Below are 14,041 nucleotides of genomic sequence, written 5' to 3'. Positions count from 1 at the left end.
CTGGGGATGCAAAGGTTGGAGGAGGGATTGGGGGAAAGTGGATCTTATCAATCAGATAATCCGACGTCGGACGAAGAGAAAAATGTCATGTTATGCGCGGTTATTTAAGATTTAGGGCTTCTCTTTGGACAGAATTTTCTTAGCCTCGTTTGATTCGACGGTCATACGATCAATTGTGGACATCGTGTGACCCTTTAGTCTCAAGCGGCCGAGGCAGAGACGAGCTTGGCAAGCGGTTATCGGAAATTCTGTTATCTGATCTTTCTGATCTTTCATCGTCAAAAACATCGTCAAAAATGCTCGATTTATTCTCCGTGCCCGTCTTCGTCGTCGTCTTTCGGGAGACCCTCGAGACTGCTATCATCGTCTCGGTGCTGCTGGCCTTTCTGAAACAGACGCTCGATGGATCTCAGCGCGATGCTGGTATTTATAAGACCTTGCGCACACAGGTACATATTTGAACTGAGTCAATTTAGAGTGCAATGGCTGATTCTGTAGGTCTGGCTGGGAACGGCCTTGGGTCTTGCGTTGTGTCTCATCGGCTCTGGTGTAATCATCGGGATATTTTACATTCTTGGTAACGATACCTGGGCTGATCATGAGTATTACTACGAAGGAGTGTTTTCGCTCATTTCGGCTGTCATCATCACCATCATGGGCGGTGCGCTATTGCGTGTGGGTAAGATGGAGGATAAATGGAGGGCGAAATTGGCAAAGGCCATTGAGACACCAGTAACTGCGCAAGGAAAACGAGCGTGGTTGGTCAATCTCTTTGAGAAGTACGCCATGTTCGTGTTGCCCTTCATCACTGTTCTTCGTGAAGGTATCGAGGGCATCGTCTTTGTCGCTGGTGTCTCATTTTCTGCACCCGCTTCTGCCGTTCCTCTCCCCGTCATCATGGGATTGACGCTGGGCGGCCTTGTCGGATATGCTCTCTACCGGTAAGTCAGTCGATCAATCGGCAAACGTGTCTAACATCTCAGGGGTGGTTCATCTGCGAAACTGCAATATTTCCTCGTCGCTTCGACATGTCTTCTCTACCTCGTAGCAGCAGGTCTGTTCTCCCGCGCAATCTGGCTCTTTGAGCAACAGCAGTGGAACAAGGTTGTCGGCGGTGATGCCGCGGAACTCGGAGATGGTCCTGGATCATACGATATCGACCGGAGTATCTGGCACGTCAACGTGAGTAGCCTCCTCAGCCTTGCGAACCCAACTGACAACCCAGTGCTGCAATCCTCAGCTCAACGGTGGCGGAGGCTGGGCTATTCTGAATGCTGTTGTCGGATGGAACAATTCCGCTACGTATGGATCTGTGCTTGCCTACAACCTGTACTGGGTTTTTGTGATTGCGCAATTTTCGCTCATGTCGTTCAAAGAGGATCACGGACATTACCCATTGCTCAAGGAGGAGGGCACAAGGACTGATTAATGTGTTGTTTGTTCCAGTAAATACATATCCATCGTGTGCGCCCAGATACTCTCTACATGTCCTTTTGGCTGTCTTCGCCGAAGCGTGCGCCTTGTCAAGTGTAAATAGTCCACAATCGCTTCAATCGCTTCACCCTCTTCGCCAACTGTTTTCCCCGCCCTCCCCAATTGTTCCTCAGTCGTCGTATCGCGGCTTCTTGCGAGGTCGTCCGGGTCCACGTGCAGTCTTGCGCTTCTCAGCAGAAGCGCCGCTAGCCAACTGCTTAGCCTCAAACTTCTCCAGCTCGCCCGGTGCGATCAATCGCAGCTTCTCCTCGTTCTCCCAGGTAGAGTCGTTTTGCTTGTAGCCGACCCACTGGACCTCATAGCTGGTCTTCTTTCTGCCAGCGGCGGGGATACACTTGAGGATCTTGAAGACGTGGTAGACGTCCAGCTGGGTCGCCTCCTCTCGGCCTCCGAGCTTATCCCAATACTTGTAGACCAGCGTGGGCACCTGCTCTTGGAGACTCCATTCTGACTCCCAGGTGGTCTCGCCGCCTTCCCATTTGACTTTGATATCGACGGTCGAGTTGTCGGGGTCGACACGATGCTCAATGAACTCGTCAATGGCCACATCTTCCTTAAAACCGGGATTGGCGGGTTTAGGCGCATCGCCGTTGACTTCAACACCGTTCACCTCGTCTCCATTGAGCTTGTCGCCGTTCTTCTCGAGGCTCTTCTCGGCGGGTTCGGCAGGGGAATCGGAGATGACGGGTGCAGATTTCTTCGCGGGGGTCTCTGTCTTAGGGGTGCTGACTTTGGGGGTTCCGCGTGGAGTGCCAGCCTTGGGTGTGCCAACTCGGGATGAAGTTCGTGGGGTTGCGCCCCGAGGAGTATTTCCACGAGGAGTTCCGGTTCTCAAAGCAGGAGAAGCCTTGGTGGTGTCGGGCTTCTCGCGATGGGCCAAGCCATCTTCCTTGGAAGGGCTCTCTGCAGTCATAGCGTCTCGGGTCTTTAACGGGGAAGCTGGAAAGTCGTAGGGATCTGGATTGTGAGCGGAAGCAGCGACATGCGAAGGGGAGAAATACCTTTGTTGGGTGATACCATGACTCTGCAGCGAAAACCACGATAGTCGCGATGACTTTGCGATTGTTCGCGTTGAGTTGTGTTCAGCGGTTGTGGTATTGCGTCACTGTGGTTAGATGCTGGTCGCAAGTTGAGCTGAGCGTGGGCGCGTTGACCGGCAACGCGTTGATATGGGGCTGTGACGCCACAATCAGCCACCACGTTTGCTGACTATATATCGGCAATTGATGCGGCTGCAGATAAAGACATAAAGAGAGTTTGCAAGGTGAAAGAGCTGATCTGAGTGTTGTCCTTTATGCCTAGAAATGGCTCGTGTGACTGATTCACCGATCGTTGAAGAGATCGGCATGCAATTAGAACCGCTACGGGCCATGCCGCTTGTCATGACTATGCCGTCATGGTCAACAGCACACTGTGCCTGTCAATTAACTCGCAAGATTGCTTGTTCTTATTGGCGGTTTTATAGTTGGCATTTAGTGAATGGTGCTGGTGTGAACAATTGACATGATGCGACGCATAGAGATCAATTGAAGAGTCTACGGTGTGTTTCGGCACGCTCGGCATGCACACAGGCTCAATGAGCCAAGGTGCAAGCATCTCATGGTACGTGCCTAAGGACTCATTCGCCGACCTTCTAGCTACTCTTTCATCGCGAGTGAACGACACATCTGCTGCTATGCTGACCCACGTGGGTGGTGGCTGATGCTCATATCATGAGACTGAGCTGCAACAGACCATCACCCTGTTTCTGATCCGGTGTCTTTCCAATATACCGCAAAACAGGCCCATGCACTAGGACTCTACATTAATTTGAATCATCCCAGAATATGAGATCTTTGAATGTGCCGGTGTTACAATGTTGGCACTCAAGTCTTGCCCATGTGTCATGATGGCTTTCATGTGTCCCGCCAAACGCCTGAGTCAGCTTCATCTCAGACAAATGCCAATGGACCCCTTTCCAACTGCTTTCCATCTTAACATTAGCTTCGAGAACGGTAAGTCCATGCGACTGAACAACTTAGAACACTGCCTCTCATACAGGGGTGTAGTTTGAAGAACGGAGGCCAAGCCATGATGAGCTTTTTATTTCTTGGTATGATGTCTACAGTGTCAACAAGAAGCCACTGATGAGCCGATCACTCTCTGAAGCCTGGAATTTCTTAGTTGAAACAACTTCTGCAGTGCATAGGTTCAAATCGCTTTTGTACTTAGTGCAGGCTATGCTCTTGGCTCAGTTTAGTTCTCAACTTCTCAACAGTCAAGCCGCCAAGCACCCCACTCATGAGTTCTTGGGTTTCTGTTGGTTTCTTAAATTAATACTGTCTAGCACATAAGAGGCTTTAGTTCTCCTGGAGATGCATATTCATTGAGTTGAGTTGTGTATAAACCAAATAAAGGTATGTGATACGGTGTGTACTGGAGAGCCAAAAGTTGACATTTAGATTATAAGTCCAGTAAATACTAATAAAATAACAAATGCCAACAAATTTAGGAGCTTGGAAAGCAAAGTAAAGAGAGGATATTAAAGGTAATATGTTAAACCAGCACAAAGAACTCAAAAGAGCGGACCGAACAGTGTTATGCAGTTGCTTGATGGCATTGGAACAAAAGGTGAGAGTTCGTCCTTCACACAGAATCACGAATCCAAAAGCCTTTGTACCATAAATATGAGCACAATCCCAATAGCATGTTAATAAAATCTTTTGAAGATTCATATGGCTCTATAACTCCAATGAATATAGATATGCTCTCCGGTATGTCAAAATAAACCTCAGCTGCAGGGTAGTAACATCAATACATATGTACATGCAACCACTCAGCGAAAAGGAATTGTAAAAACCTACCACTAGTGAGGAAGACCTTAAACGCCATCGGGACAAGTAGCCGGAAGATCATGCTAGGTTAATAGCCGCCAGGCAAACTAACGCCACCCGCATCGTCAAGGATACAGTAGTGTCGTTCTCGATCGTACTCCTCAGTGGGGAGATGTGCGATATTGGACACGAGATCATGTAAGTCTTACTCTATCCAACTGCTGACCGTGGGATTCTCGATCTATGATCGGTATTTCCCTCCTTTGGCGATGACTCTATTTGGTGGCTGTATTGCAAATGATCGTCTCTATGATCTGAGTTCCAGATCGCCTTGGCAAACAACATTCACGGGCAACAAATACAGAATAGGCAGTTGATATCTGACATATTTCATCCTTCTCACAGTTCTTCACGTGAAACCCGGTTCAAAGCGTGCAAAAGCGAGCAAAAATATTAAGTTAAGGGACAATCCCTTGGCTCAGGCACGTCATCGGCCAGCACCCAACAACAAGTTAGCTTCAACACAAGCAAACCAATAGCCCAGCAATTCACTACACAGCCAAGAAGTAATAAAAAAAAAATTCTTGAACTTTTGTTCAAGCTATTGTAGATCAGGCAGGTGAGCTTACTTGACGTGGTCTGAGGCGACGATGGTGATATTATCGCAGCTCCCGTGTGGCGAGCAGGGATCTTCGGGGAGTACGGCCTTACAGGCTGAAAGGGATTGAGTTTATTATTGTTGATTTAACTGTCTTTGGAAGTATGTGTGTTCATCACGCAATGCCTCGGGGAGTCACACGAGGCGGTGCTCCCTGGTGCTGGTCAGGATGAGCGTGGGATGTAATTTTCTTGACAAGCAACCACTTCCATCGATCCTTGATGCATACGCACCCGGCCTTCCGATCGTATACCTCATACACAAATATCCACAGCTTAAATTGGAAGGTAGTTAAAACAAAGACCTAAATTGAGCCTCAACAAGCCGCAATTCCACGAGCCTGGATCCTTATACAAGCGGCGCGATGCCCGGGGAGACTTTTTCTCACCCATGCCCAGAGTGGACCAACTGCGCATCTTGCCCAAACCTCATTGGCCAGCTGGAAATAAGCGTGCGATCACCTCAGATCGCGTCATCGTCCTAGTCACTCTAAAAACACCAAGCAGATATTTTCATGACACATTAGCTGCCCACCAAGAGCTTCACCCCATCCACTGCCCCGTCGTGATTGGCGGCTCACCGAGTGGCACGATTCAAGGATCGTGCCGTTCTGGCGGCCTTCTAGACTTTTGGGTCCGCTGCGTGGTGGACCACCCAAGCTTTTTCTAATTTTTTGCCTTCCCATGGGGAATGAGGATAGGTATGGGGGAGGTATTAAAGGGGATGGGGGATCCCCCTTTTGGTTGGAGGTGGTTCATCAGAGATTGGGTTTTTGTACTGAGTTGGAATCATGAGTAACGACGATCTCAAGGGTCTTGAGCCCAAGGCTAACAAGACTAACTATGTCGGTTCAGACAGTGAAGAGGGTATGTCTACAATGACAATTGTGCATGAGAGTCTTGCTAACTCCACAGGTCGTCTTCATGTTGCCGCCGAAAATAAGCGCCAGATCGGTGTTCTGAGCGCCTCTATGCTCATCTTCAACCGTGTCATTGGAACCGGTATCTTTGCCACACCCGGCTCTATCCTCGCTCTCCTCGGCAGTCCAGGTCTCGCGCTCATCATCTGGGTCGTTGGCTCCATCATCGCCGCCGCTGGTACAGCCGTCTACCTCGAATGGGGAACCGGTATTCCCAAGAACGGCGGTGAGAAGAACTACCTCGAATTCATCTACCGCAAGCCCAAGTTCCTCGTCACTGGCATCTACGCTTCATACATCATTCTCATGGGCTGGGCTTCTGGCAACTCTGTCGTTTTCGGAGAGTACATCCTGCATGCTGCCAACAAGGAGGTCGACCGTTGGAACCAGCGTGGTATTGGTCTGGCTTGCATCACGACTGCATTCATCATCCACGGAACTGCTCTTAAATGGGGCCTTCGTCTTCAGAATGCTCTTGGTATCATCAAGCTCATCATCGTCTTTATCATGATCATCTGCGGTTTCGTCGCTCTTGGTGGTCATCTCAAGACTGATGAGAAGCCCAACAACTTCAGTAATGCCTTTGAGGGTACTACCGGTAGCGCTTATGGTGTTGTCACTGCTCTGTACAACGTCATCTGGAGTTTTGTCGGTTACAGCAACGCCAACTATGCCCTCAGCGAAACCCGCAACCCCGTGCGAACCCTCAAGATCGCCGCTCCCACCGCCATCATCTCTGTCTCGATCATCTACATCCTCGTCAACATCGCCTACTTCGCCGCCGTCTCCAAGGCTGAGATCATTGCCTCTGAGCGCCTCGTCGCTGCTTCGCTCTTCCGTAATGTCATGGGCCCTGCTGCCGAGCGCGCCATGTCCGTCTTTGTCGCACTGTCTGCCTTTGGAAACGTCCTCAGTGTCATCTTCTCTCAGGGTCGTCTCGTCCAGGAACTCGGTCGCGAGGGTATTCTGCCCTTCTCTCGCCTCTGGGCTAGCAACCGACCTTTCAACGCTCCTCTCGCTGGCCTCTTTGAGCACTGGGTCATTTGCGTTATTGTCATTCTTGCACCCCCTCCTGGAGATGCCTACAACTTCATCCTCAAGTATGTATCTGCCTCAACTCTGTCTGTCCATGTCGCTAACCAATCAGCCTTATCTCTTATCCTCTTGCGATCGTCAACACCTTTGTCGCTGGTGGTCTCGTCCACCTCTACCTCCACGGCGCAAAGTACAACTGGAACCCTCCGATCAAGGCGACTCTCCCTGTCACCGTCTTCTTCCTTCTCAGCAACATGTATCTGGTGATCGCACCATTTATCGCTCCTGACGATCCCAGCCAGAACCAGTACAAGAGCATGCCGTACTACATCCACTGCGTCGTCGGTATCGCCATCTTGGTTGCTGGCGCCATCTACTGGCTCATCTGGGCAGTCATTCTTCCCAAGATTGGCGGTTATAAGCTTGTTCGCGAGGTTCATGTTGATGAGATTGATGGCTGGGAGTCTAACCGCTTCCATCGGGAACCTATTAACAAATAATTGTAATTGCTTTGAGTTGTCAGCGTCTTTAGACTAGATTAATACCCAAATTGCTGCTTGTTCAAATCAACAATTGACTTTCACTTGTGATCTTCGTGGTCCACAGTTAACCGTGATGCTGCATGCAATCGAACCATGACTAAGAATAGAGTACAGTACCTAACTGAAGGTCTGTCGAGCTCAGGGTGTCGTGTATGACTTTATTGAGAATGCTTTGGACATCTTTTGGGTACCCTGTAATGTTTCAGCTGTGTGGAATCAACTATGATCCGGTGGCTTCAAACAATCGCGAAAACACCAAGCACCGCGTTCCAATCGACCGAGAATACCACGTTCATCCAGATCCAATTCTTCCTCACACCCGAAACCCGATCTCACTACCGTATTCAGGGTCCGACCCGCTCGAGCTCATCGGTGCCAGTTCTCCCGCCGAAAATGACGTCTCTGCGGTCCTACTTCTACCCCCGATCGTGGCACCCTCGGAACCACAATTACCCCCGATACTCTTCTTTAAACATATCACAAGTCGCAATCATGACTACACCAGACAAAACATCACAGCAATCATGTCGAAGCTACTAAGACTACGGGCGAGACCTCTCACATGGGGAAGCAGCTTCACAGCGCGCCAATTCAGCACAACAAGGCCTGCGCTGGCGGTGCGAGGAGGATCAAAGCTATTCAAAGATGCGGATGCTGCGGTTGCAGACATCAAGAGTGGTTCAACCCTGTTGAGTTCGGGCTTTGGACTCTGTGGTGTCGCGGATACATTGATTGGAGCGCTGAACAGAAGAGGGCGCGATTCTCTCAATTCGCTGACTGCTGTGTCGAACAATGCTGGCGTTGAAGGCAAAGGCGGTTTGGCGACGCTCACAAGCGCTGGTCAAGTCGATCGCCTGATTCTGTCATACCTCGGAAACAACAAAGTGTTGGAGAAGAAGTACTTGACGGGCGAATTGGCTATAGAGCTTTGTCCCCAAGGAACATTAGCTGAGCGCATTCGTGCTGCAGGCGCTGGCATTCCTGCATTCTTCACACCAACTGCAGCTCGTACGTTGTCCGTCAATTGATTGAGCGAAGCTAACTGGCTAGACACTCTGCTACAGGATGGAGAAATCCCCGTGCGACTGGACAAGTCAGGCGCCGTTGTGGAAAAAGGTCGAAAGCGAGAAACACGCGAATTCAACGGTCGGACGTTCCTCATGGAGACAGCGATTGAAGGCGATGTCGCTATCATCCGAGCTTGGAAGGCCGACAAGGAAGGAAACTGTGTATTCCGGTATGTCTACTCCGCTGGCTCCTCAATCGGTGCTAACAAGTCAGATACGCAACAAAAGCATTCGGACCCATCATGGCCAAGGCCGCGAAACTCACAATCGTCGAAGCCGAAAACATTGTCGAAGTTGGCGCAATCGACCCCAACGACGTTGATCTCCCCGGAATCTTTGTCGACCGAATCGTTCCATCAACAGCCGAGAAGAATATCGAGGTTCTCAAGTTGAGAGAGGAGGGATCGGATGGACCACCCAAAGCTACGAATGAAGCGCAAGAGCGACGAAACCGTATCGCCAGACGAGCGTCCAAGGAATTGAAGCCCGGTTACTATGTGAATCTGGGTGTTGGCATTCCTACACTGGCTGTTTCTTTCCTCCCTGCCGATTCGACGGTGCACATCCAGTCTGAGAACGGTATTCTTGGAATGGGTGCTTATCCAACAAAGGACGAAGTTGATCCGTAAGTTAATCGTCTCTGTTTGAAGCGTCGCTAAAAAATTAGTGATATCATCAACGCTGGTAAAGAAACAGTAACCCTTGTCCCCGGCGCATCCGTCTTTGACTCCGCCGAGTCATTCGGCATGATCCGCGGCGGTCACGTCGACGTCTCAATCCTCGGTGTAAGTTCCCCAAACCTCTCTCATCTCACTCACTAACAGTCCCAGGCCCTTCAAGTCAGTGCAGTCGGCGATTTGGCCAACTACATGATCCCTGGCAAAGTCTTCAAGGGCATGGGCGGCGCAATGGATCTTGTTGCCAACCCCGACAACACTAAGATCGTCGTCGCCACCGAACACTGCGCCAAGGATGGCTCATCCAAGATCAAGCAGCAGTGCACGCTGCCACTAACAGGCGCACGTGTAGTAAGCACCATCATCACGGATCTGTGTGTGTTTGAGGTAGATCGCGAGCAGGGTACTCTTGCGCTTACAGAACTTGCGCCGGGGGTTAGTGTGGAAGAGGTTAGGAGTAAGACGGATGCGGACTTTTCGGTGGTGGATGATTTGAAGCAGATGGAGTGATACCAAATAAAATGAACTTTTGTGTAATGATGATCCATGGATGGACTTTTGTGTGGTGAGTGGAACTTTTGGAGATTCGTCATTGAACCCTGGTGGCTTGGAATAAAGTTGGGCTCCGCTGCGGGGAATAGATTAAGGTTACGAGTCTATTTGGGACGATCGGCAGGGCGGGTTGAACGGTTTTGCGCCATTGATACCTTGTTATAGCGAACGTGACCGCCAGTGCAGATGGGGAAGGTCCTGTTTAATTTGCTGATCATCTTCTGCGGTGCTCAAAAGTTTGCCCGATGTTACTGTTGCCAAGAATGAGGAGGTGGTTTATATAGCAGTGTTGGGCTGCAGGTAGTTCAATCGACACGCATCAATCATGAGGTACTCTATCGTTTCTCTTCTCACCCTCGCCTTGGGCGCACTCGCTGTTCCCAAGACTGAGATCAAGTCTTATGATGGCTATAAAGTCTTCCGTGTAAACACCCACGGAAAAGCCGCCATTAAAGAGAAGCTCACTCCAGTGACTTTCGATGAGTGGGAGCATGGCTACCAACACGTCGACATTGTCGTCGCGCCCAATGACATCAGCGCCTTTGAGAGTTTGAAGCTTGACTACACCACTCTGCACGAGAACCTCGGCACTTCAATCACGGGTGAGAGCGTCTCGCGCAAGAAGTGGAAGCGTCAGGCAGATGATGATTCATGGTTCGATGAGTTTCACAACTATGAGGATCACATTGACTACTTCCGCGACTTGCAGGCGCAGTTCCCAAACAACTCAAAGCTCGTGTCGTCGGGCAAGTCGTACCAGAAGAGGAACATTTATGGTCTTCATCTTTGGGGTGATGATGGTCCAGGTAAGCCTGCAGTGCTTTACCATGGAACTGTTCATGCCCGTGAATGGATCTCAGGCCCTGTAAGTTTGTTGCTGCCTCATTGACGTTCGTGGCTGACCGTTAGACCCTCGAATACATCACCCTCCAGCTCGTCAAGGGCTTCAAGAGCGGGGATGAAGATGTCCAGACTTATCTGAACAAATACGACTTTTACATCTTTCCCTTTGTCAATCCCGACGGCTTTGTAAGTTCTGCACTCACATTAACGGACTAAGCTAATTGTTAGGTCTACTCTACCACCGCTGATCGTCTCTGGCGAAAGAACCGCCAACCTCCTCCCGCCACCGCAGCCAATCAATCATGCTACGGTCGCGATATCAACCGTAACTGGGAATTCGGCTGGGACTCCAACAAGCGCGGTGCCTCCACGGATCCCTGCTCTCAAGTCTATCGCGGTGAGAAGCCCGCCGACACCCCAGAGAACCAGGGTCTCGATAAATTCGTCCGTCAGCTCCGCGACACGGTGGGCATTGCGCTATACATCGACTGGCACAGCTACGGGCAGTACATCCTCTCTCCTTTCGGATACAAGGAGGACCTGTACGCCCCTGAGCTTGGAAAGTGGACAAAGGCTGCCGCGTTGGTTAGTGAGGCTATTCGCGAGAGCACAGATGACCACACAACGTATACTTTTGGTCCTAGCGGTGCTGTCTTGTATGTGACTACTGGCGCTGCGCCTGATCATGTTTATAGTGTTGGAGGGGCCAAGTTCTCGTATACTATTGAGCAGCGTGATACTGGTGAGAATGGTTTTGTTCTTCCGCCTGAGCAGATCCGACCGAATGCTGAGGAGCAGTGGGCGGGTCAGAAGGTGCTATTGTCGCTGTTGGATGAGACGTTCTTTGATGGAAAGGGACCTGCTCTTTACCAGGGGCAGACCTAGATGGGGATGGAGATATTCTTTCTTGTATATAGTTCATAAGCCAGTTGAAGTGGCGGGGGGCATCTCAACGTTGCACCCTTTCGTCGTTGAACTCTATCGCCATTCCGAGATCACGCCGTTGCAAATAGCTTCATCGCATGAACTCAATTGTTTAGTATCAAATTGTACGTCTATTGTCTATCACAGCTTCGAATCTCTACCCGGCGCAAAGCTGCTTCCACCGATTGCCTCAACAATCTTATCCACTGTGTTCAAGATCCAATGCCCACCCTCATCACTAGCCAAATACTGCACAGCCTCTTCACTCTCCCCATCCTGATCATTCTTATACGTCCCATCCTCAAGCGCTTTTCTCAATCCAAACACATGCGACAAAACCTGCGGTCCAACACCAGTCTGCGCACGTAGACAAGAAATAGCAATCATGGAAGAATGAACCCGCCCGAGACTAGCAAGGGTATCGCGCTGCGAAGCAGGAGGATCGGAGAGAAGAGCAGAGTAGTGACTGCTGAGAATATAAACGGGCAGATCGGGATGCGCAAGCGCCAGCTTCTCGAAGAGCTTATCTTCGTACGGCCTGTAGATCGAATCCCATAGTCCGCGACCGCGCGCTAACGCCTCGTCGATGTTTTGCGACGTCGGTTGTCGGCTTGGTTTTGTGGAGAGTTTGGATGTTACTTCTTCGGGGAGCGATGCGTGGAATGCATTTAGGGAATTGATCGTTCGTGGGATGCCGTTGAAGCTGATGCATTTGAGGCCGACTTCTCGGATGAACTCGGCATTCTGGACAGCCGAGTTGGGATCTTTTGCGGACGCGACGCGATGAAGGACGGGTAATGAATCGGGCGAGTTGAGGGTAAACGTAGCAGCAGCCTAGATTGTCAGTATACAAAATCAATTGATGCGCCAGTTGTGCAAGACGTACAGAGACCGTTAGCCACGACTTTGGGCCGAGGTTCCTAATCGCAGCATCATTTGCGATGGCCTCATACAACTCCTGGACCTGTTTCGGCGCAGGACGAGGACCTGGCTTTGCGAACGGCGCATTGATAAGCGCTTTCAGCGACGTAGATAGTTTCGACATGTCTGCTTGTTTCTCGTTTGACATTGTGTTCTTCTGCCGAGGATGCACTGACGCTTTTGTGACAATGACGATGATGGGCGGGAGTCAGAGTTGGAGACCGAGAGATGGTCCCGCTTTTTCTACGGGGTTCAGAATGGATGAGCGGGCGGAGCTAGATTTGGATGCCGAGAGCTGGTGTAAGTGTACAAAACAATGAGATGGAAGGGAGATGTGAGGAGTAGATCATAGTGTGTTTGGATAGAATATCGTCGAAATGAGCTCTGACAAGAAGAAGGAGCCTTTTTGGCTTGGGTATGTCTATTCGTGAGAGGCGCGAATACGGCTGACTGTTTGTAGTGGTGCTGCAGCTTGCATGGCTGTTTGCTTCAGTATGTCTTCATCAGTAATTCGGAGCTTGACTAACATGTGAAGCCCACCCTCTGGACCAAACGAAATAGTGCGTTTCCCAGTCGCACTTATATCCCCAGGCTGACCAGTTAGTCGCATGCAGGTTCTCAAAAGCAATGCCTCCATGCTCAATGTCTTATACCGCTTCGCCGCACGAGATGGTAAGCTCCCCATCCTGTATACCGTCCACCCACTAATTATCAGGCATCCCATCACTTTGGAACGGCCTATCAGCTTCCATCCTCCGCCAAGGAACATACTCAACCGCCCGTTTCGGCTTTCACACTTACTTCTCAGATAAACTGAGAGGATACACAGGCAAGAAGCTCTCAGTTGCGCAGAACATCGCTTGTGCTGGTGTAGCTGGCGGTGTAGCTGGTTTAGTTGGCAACCCAGCTGAAGTTGTTCTTGTCCGTATGTGTGCAGATGGTGCGAAGGCTCCTGCGCAGCAATTCGGATATGCTCATGCTTTTGATGCGCTGGCGAGGGTGTATAGTGAAGAGGGGATGAGGGCGTTCTGGAAGGGGATCGCTCCGAATATTGCGAGGAGTGCTTTGATGAGTGAGTTGCATGCTTCATTAGTGGACTTTGCTAATAAGTGCAGATGTTTCTCAGATTGCTACGTAAGTTCACTGCTTCTGTGGGTGACTCAACTAACAACTCAGATACGCCTCCGCCAAACAATACCTCGTCAGCAACGGTTTTGGAGATGATACAAAAACACATGCTATTTCGTCTTTAGCTGCCGGAACAATGGCTACGACTCTATGTGCTCCCGCAGACGTCCTCAAGAGTAGAATGCAATCTAGCGCTGGAAAAGAAGGCCTGGCACAAGTCCTAGGCACAGGTTTGAGAGAAGAAGGTCTACGATTTCTCATGAGAGGCTGGACACCCGCTTGGCTAAGACTTACGTACGTTCCTCGCATCTCGTGTTGATTTAAGCTGACCATTCAGACCGCATACTGTTTTGACTTTTGTCTTTATGGAGAAGCTTCGACAGCTTACGTCGATAGATTGGCTCAGTGGAATTAGTGCAGCTGAAAAGGAAACCCTTCGCTGAGCCTTGAGGAATGAGTTCTGGACTT

General features: G+C 50.2%; 7 protein-coding genes; 5 read left to right on the top strand and 2 right to left on the bottom strand.

Moving 5' to 3' along the window:
* Positions 1–296: 296 nt before the first annotated feature.
* On the top strand, positions 297–1,429 carry FFUJ_13884 (related to high-affinity iron permease; the record flags this gene model as incomplete). XM_023581505.1 has 4 exons in its annotated part: positions 297–449; positions 499–941; positions 984–1,182; positions 1,226–1,429. The coding sequence occupies 4 exons, from the start codon at positions 297–299 to the stop codon at positions 1,427–1,429; spliced, it is 999 nt and encodes a 332-aa protein (XP_023434194.1).
* Positions 1,430–1,603: 174 nt separating this feature from the next.
* On the bottom strand, positions 1,604–2,407 carry FFUJ_13885 (uncharacterized protein; the record flags this gene model as incomplete). Its single annotated transcript, XM_023581504.1, has 1 exon — positions 1,604–2,407. The coding sequence occupies one exon, from the start codon at positions 2,405–2,407 to the stop codon at positions 1,604–1,606; it is 804 nt and encodes a 267-aa protein (XP_023434193.1).
* Positions 2,408–5,755: 3,348 nt separating this feature from the next.
* Positions 5,756–7,419, top strand: FFUJ_13886 (probable MUP1-High affinity methionine permease; the record flags this gene model as incomplete). XM_023581503.1 has 3 exons in its annotated part: positions 5,756–5,831; positions 5,880–6,984; positions 7,032–7,419. 3 exons carry the CDS (start codon positions 5,756–5,758, stop codon positions 7,417–7,419), a joined length of 1,569 nt encoding a protein of 522 aa, XP_023434192.1.
* Positions 7,420–7,658: 239 nt separating this feature from the next.
* Positions 7,659–9,715, top strand: FFUJ_13887 (probable succinyl-CoA 3-ketoacid-coenzyme A transferase, mitochondrial precursor; the record flags this gene model as incomplete). XM_023581502.1 has 5 exons in its annotated part: positions 7,659–8,469; positions 8,512–8,698; positions 8,743–9,153; positions 9,196–9,313; positions 9,359–9,715. The coding sequence occupies 5 exons, from the start codon at positions 7,659–7,661 to the stop codon at positions 9,713–9,715; spliced, it is 1,884 nt and encodes a 627-aa protein (XP_023434191.1).
* A 367-nt stretch (positions 9,716–10,082) lies between these two features.
* On the top strand, positions 10,083–11,485 carry FFUJ_13888 (related to ECM14-involved in cell wall biogenesis and architecture; the record flags this gene model as incomplete). XM_023581501.1 has 3 exons in its annotated part: positions 10,083–10,622; positions 10,667–10,786; positions 10,829–11,485. 3 exons carry the CDS (start codon positions 10,083–10,085, stop codon positions 11,483–11,485), a joined length of 1,317 nt encoding a protein of 438 aa, XP_023434190.1.
* A 180-nt stretch (positions 11,486–11,665) lies between these two features.
* Positions 11,666–12,593, bottom strand: FFUJ_13889 (probable conserved mitochondrial protein; the record flags this gene model as incomplete). XM_023581500.1 has 2 exons in its annotated part: positions 11,666–12,358; positions 12,411–12,593. 2 exons carry the CDS (start codon positions 12,591–12,593, stop codon positions 11,666–11,668), a joined length of 876 nt encoding a protein of 291 aa, XP_023434189.1.
* A 229-nt stretch (positions 12,594–12,822) lies between these two features.
* Positions 12,823–14,016, top strand: FFUJ_13890 (probable dicarboxylate carrier protein; the record flags this gene model as incomplete). XM_023581499.1 has 8 exons in its annotated part: positions 12,823–12,860; positions 12,906–12,937; positions 12,981–13,005; positions 13,050–13,117; positions 13,161–13,517; positions 13,561–13,579; positions 13,622–13,867; positions 13,911–14,016. 8 exons carry the CDS (start codon positions 12,823–12,825, stop codon positions 14,014–14,016), a joined length of 891 nt encoding a protein of 296 aa, XP_023435142.1.
* Between the last annotated feature and the right edge of the window lie 25 nt (positions 14,017–14,041).

This window comes from Fusarium fujikuroi, chromosome FFUJ_chr08 (genome assembly GCF_900079805.1).
Source record: "Fusarium fujikuroi IMI 58289 draft genome, chromosome FFUJ_chr08".
Lineage (NCBI taxonomy): Eukaryota > Fungi > Ascomycota > Sordariomycetes > Hypocreales > Nectriaceae > Fusarium > Fusarium fujikuroi.
This window is presented reverse-complemented; position numbering and strand designations above follow the sequence as displayed.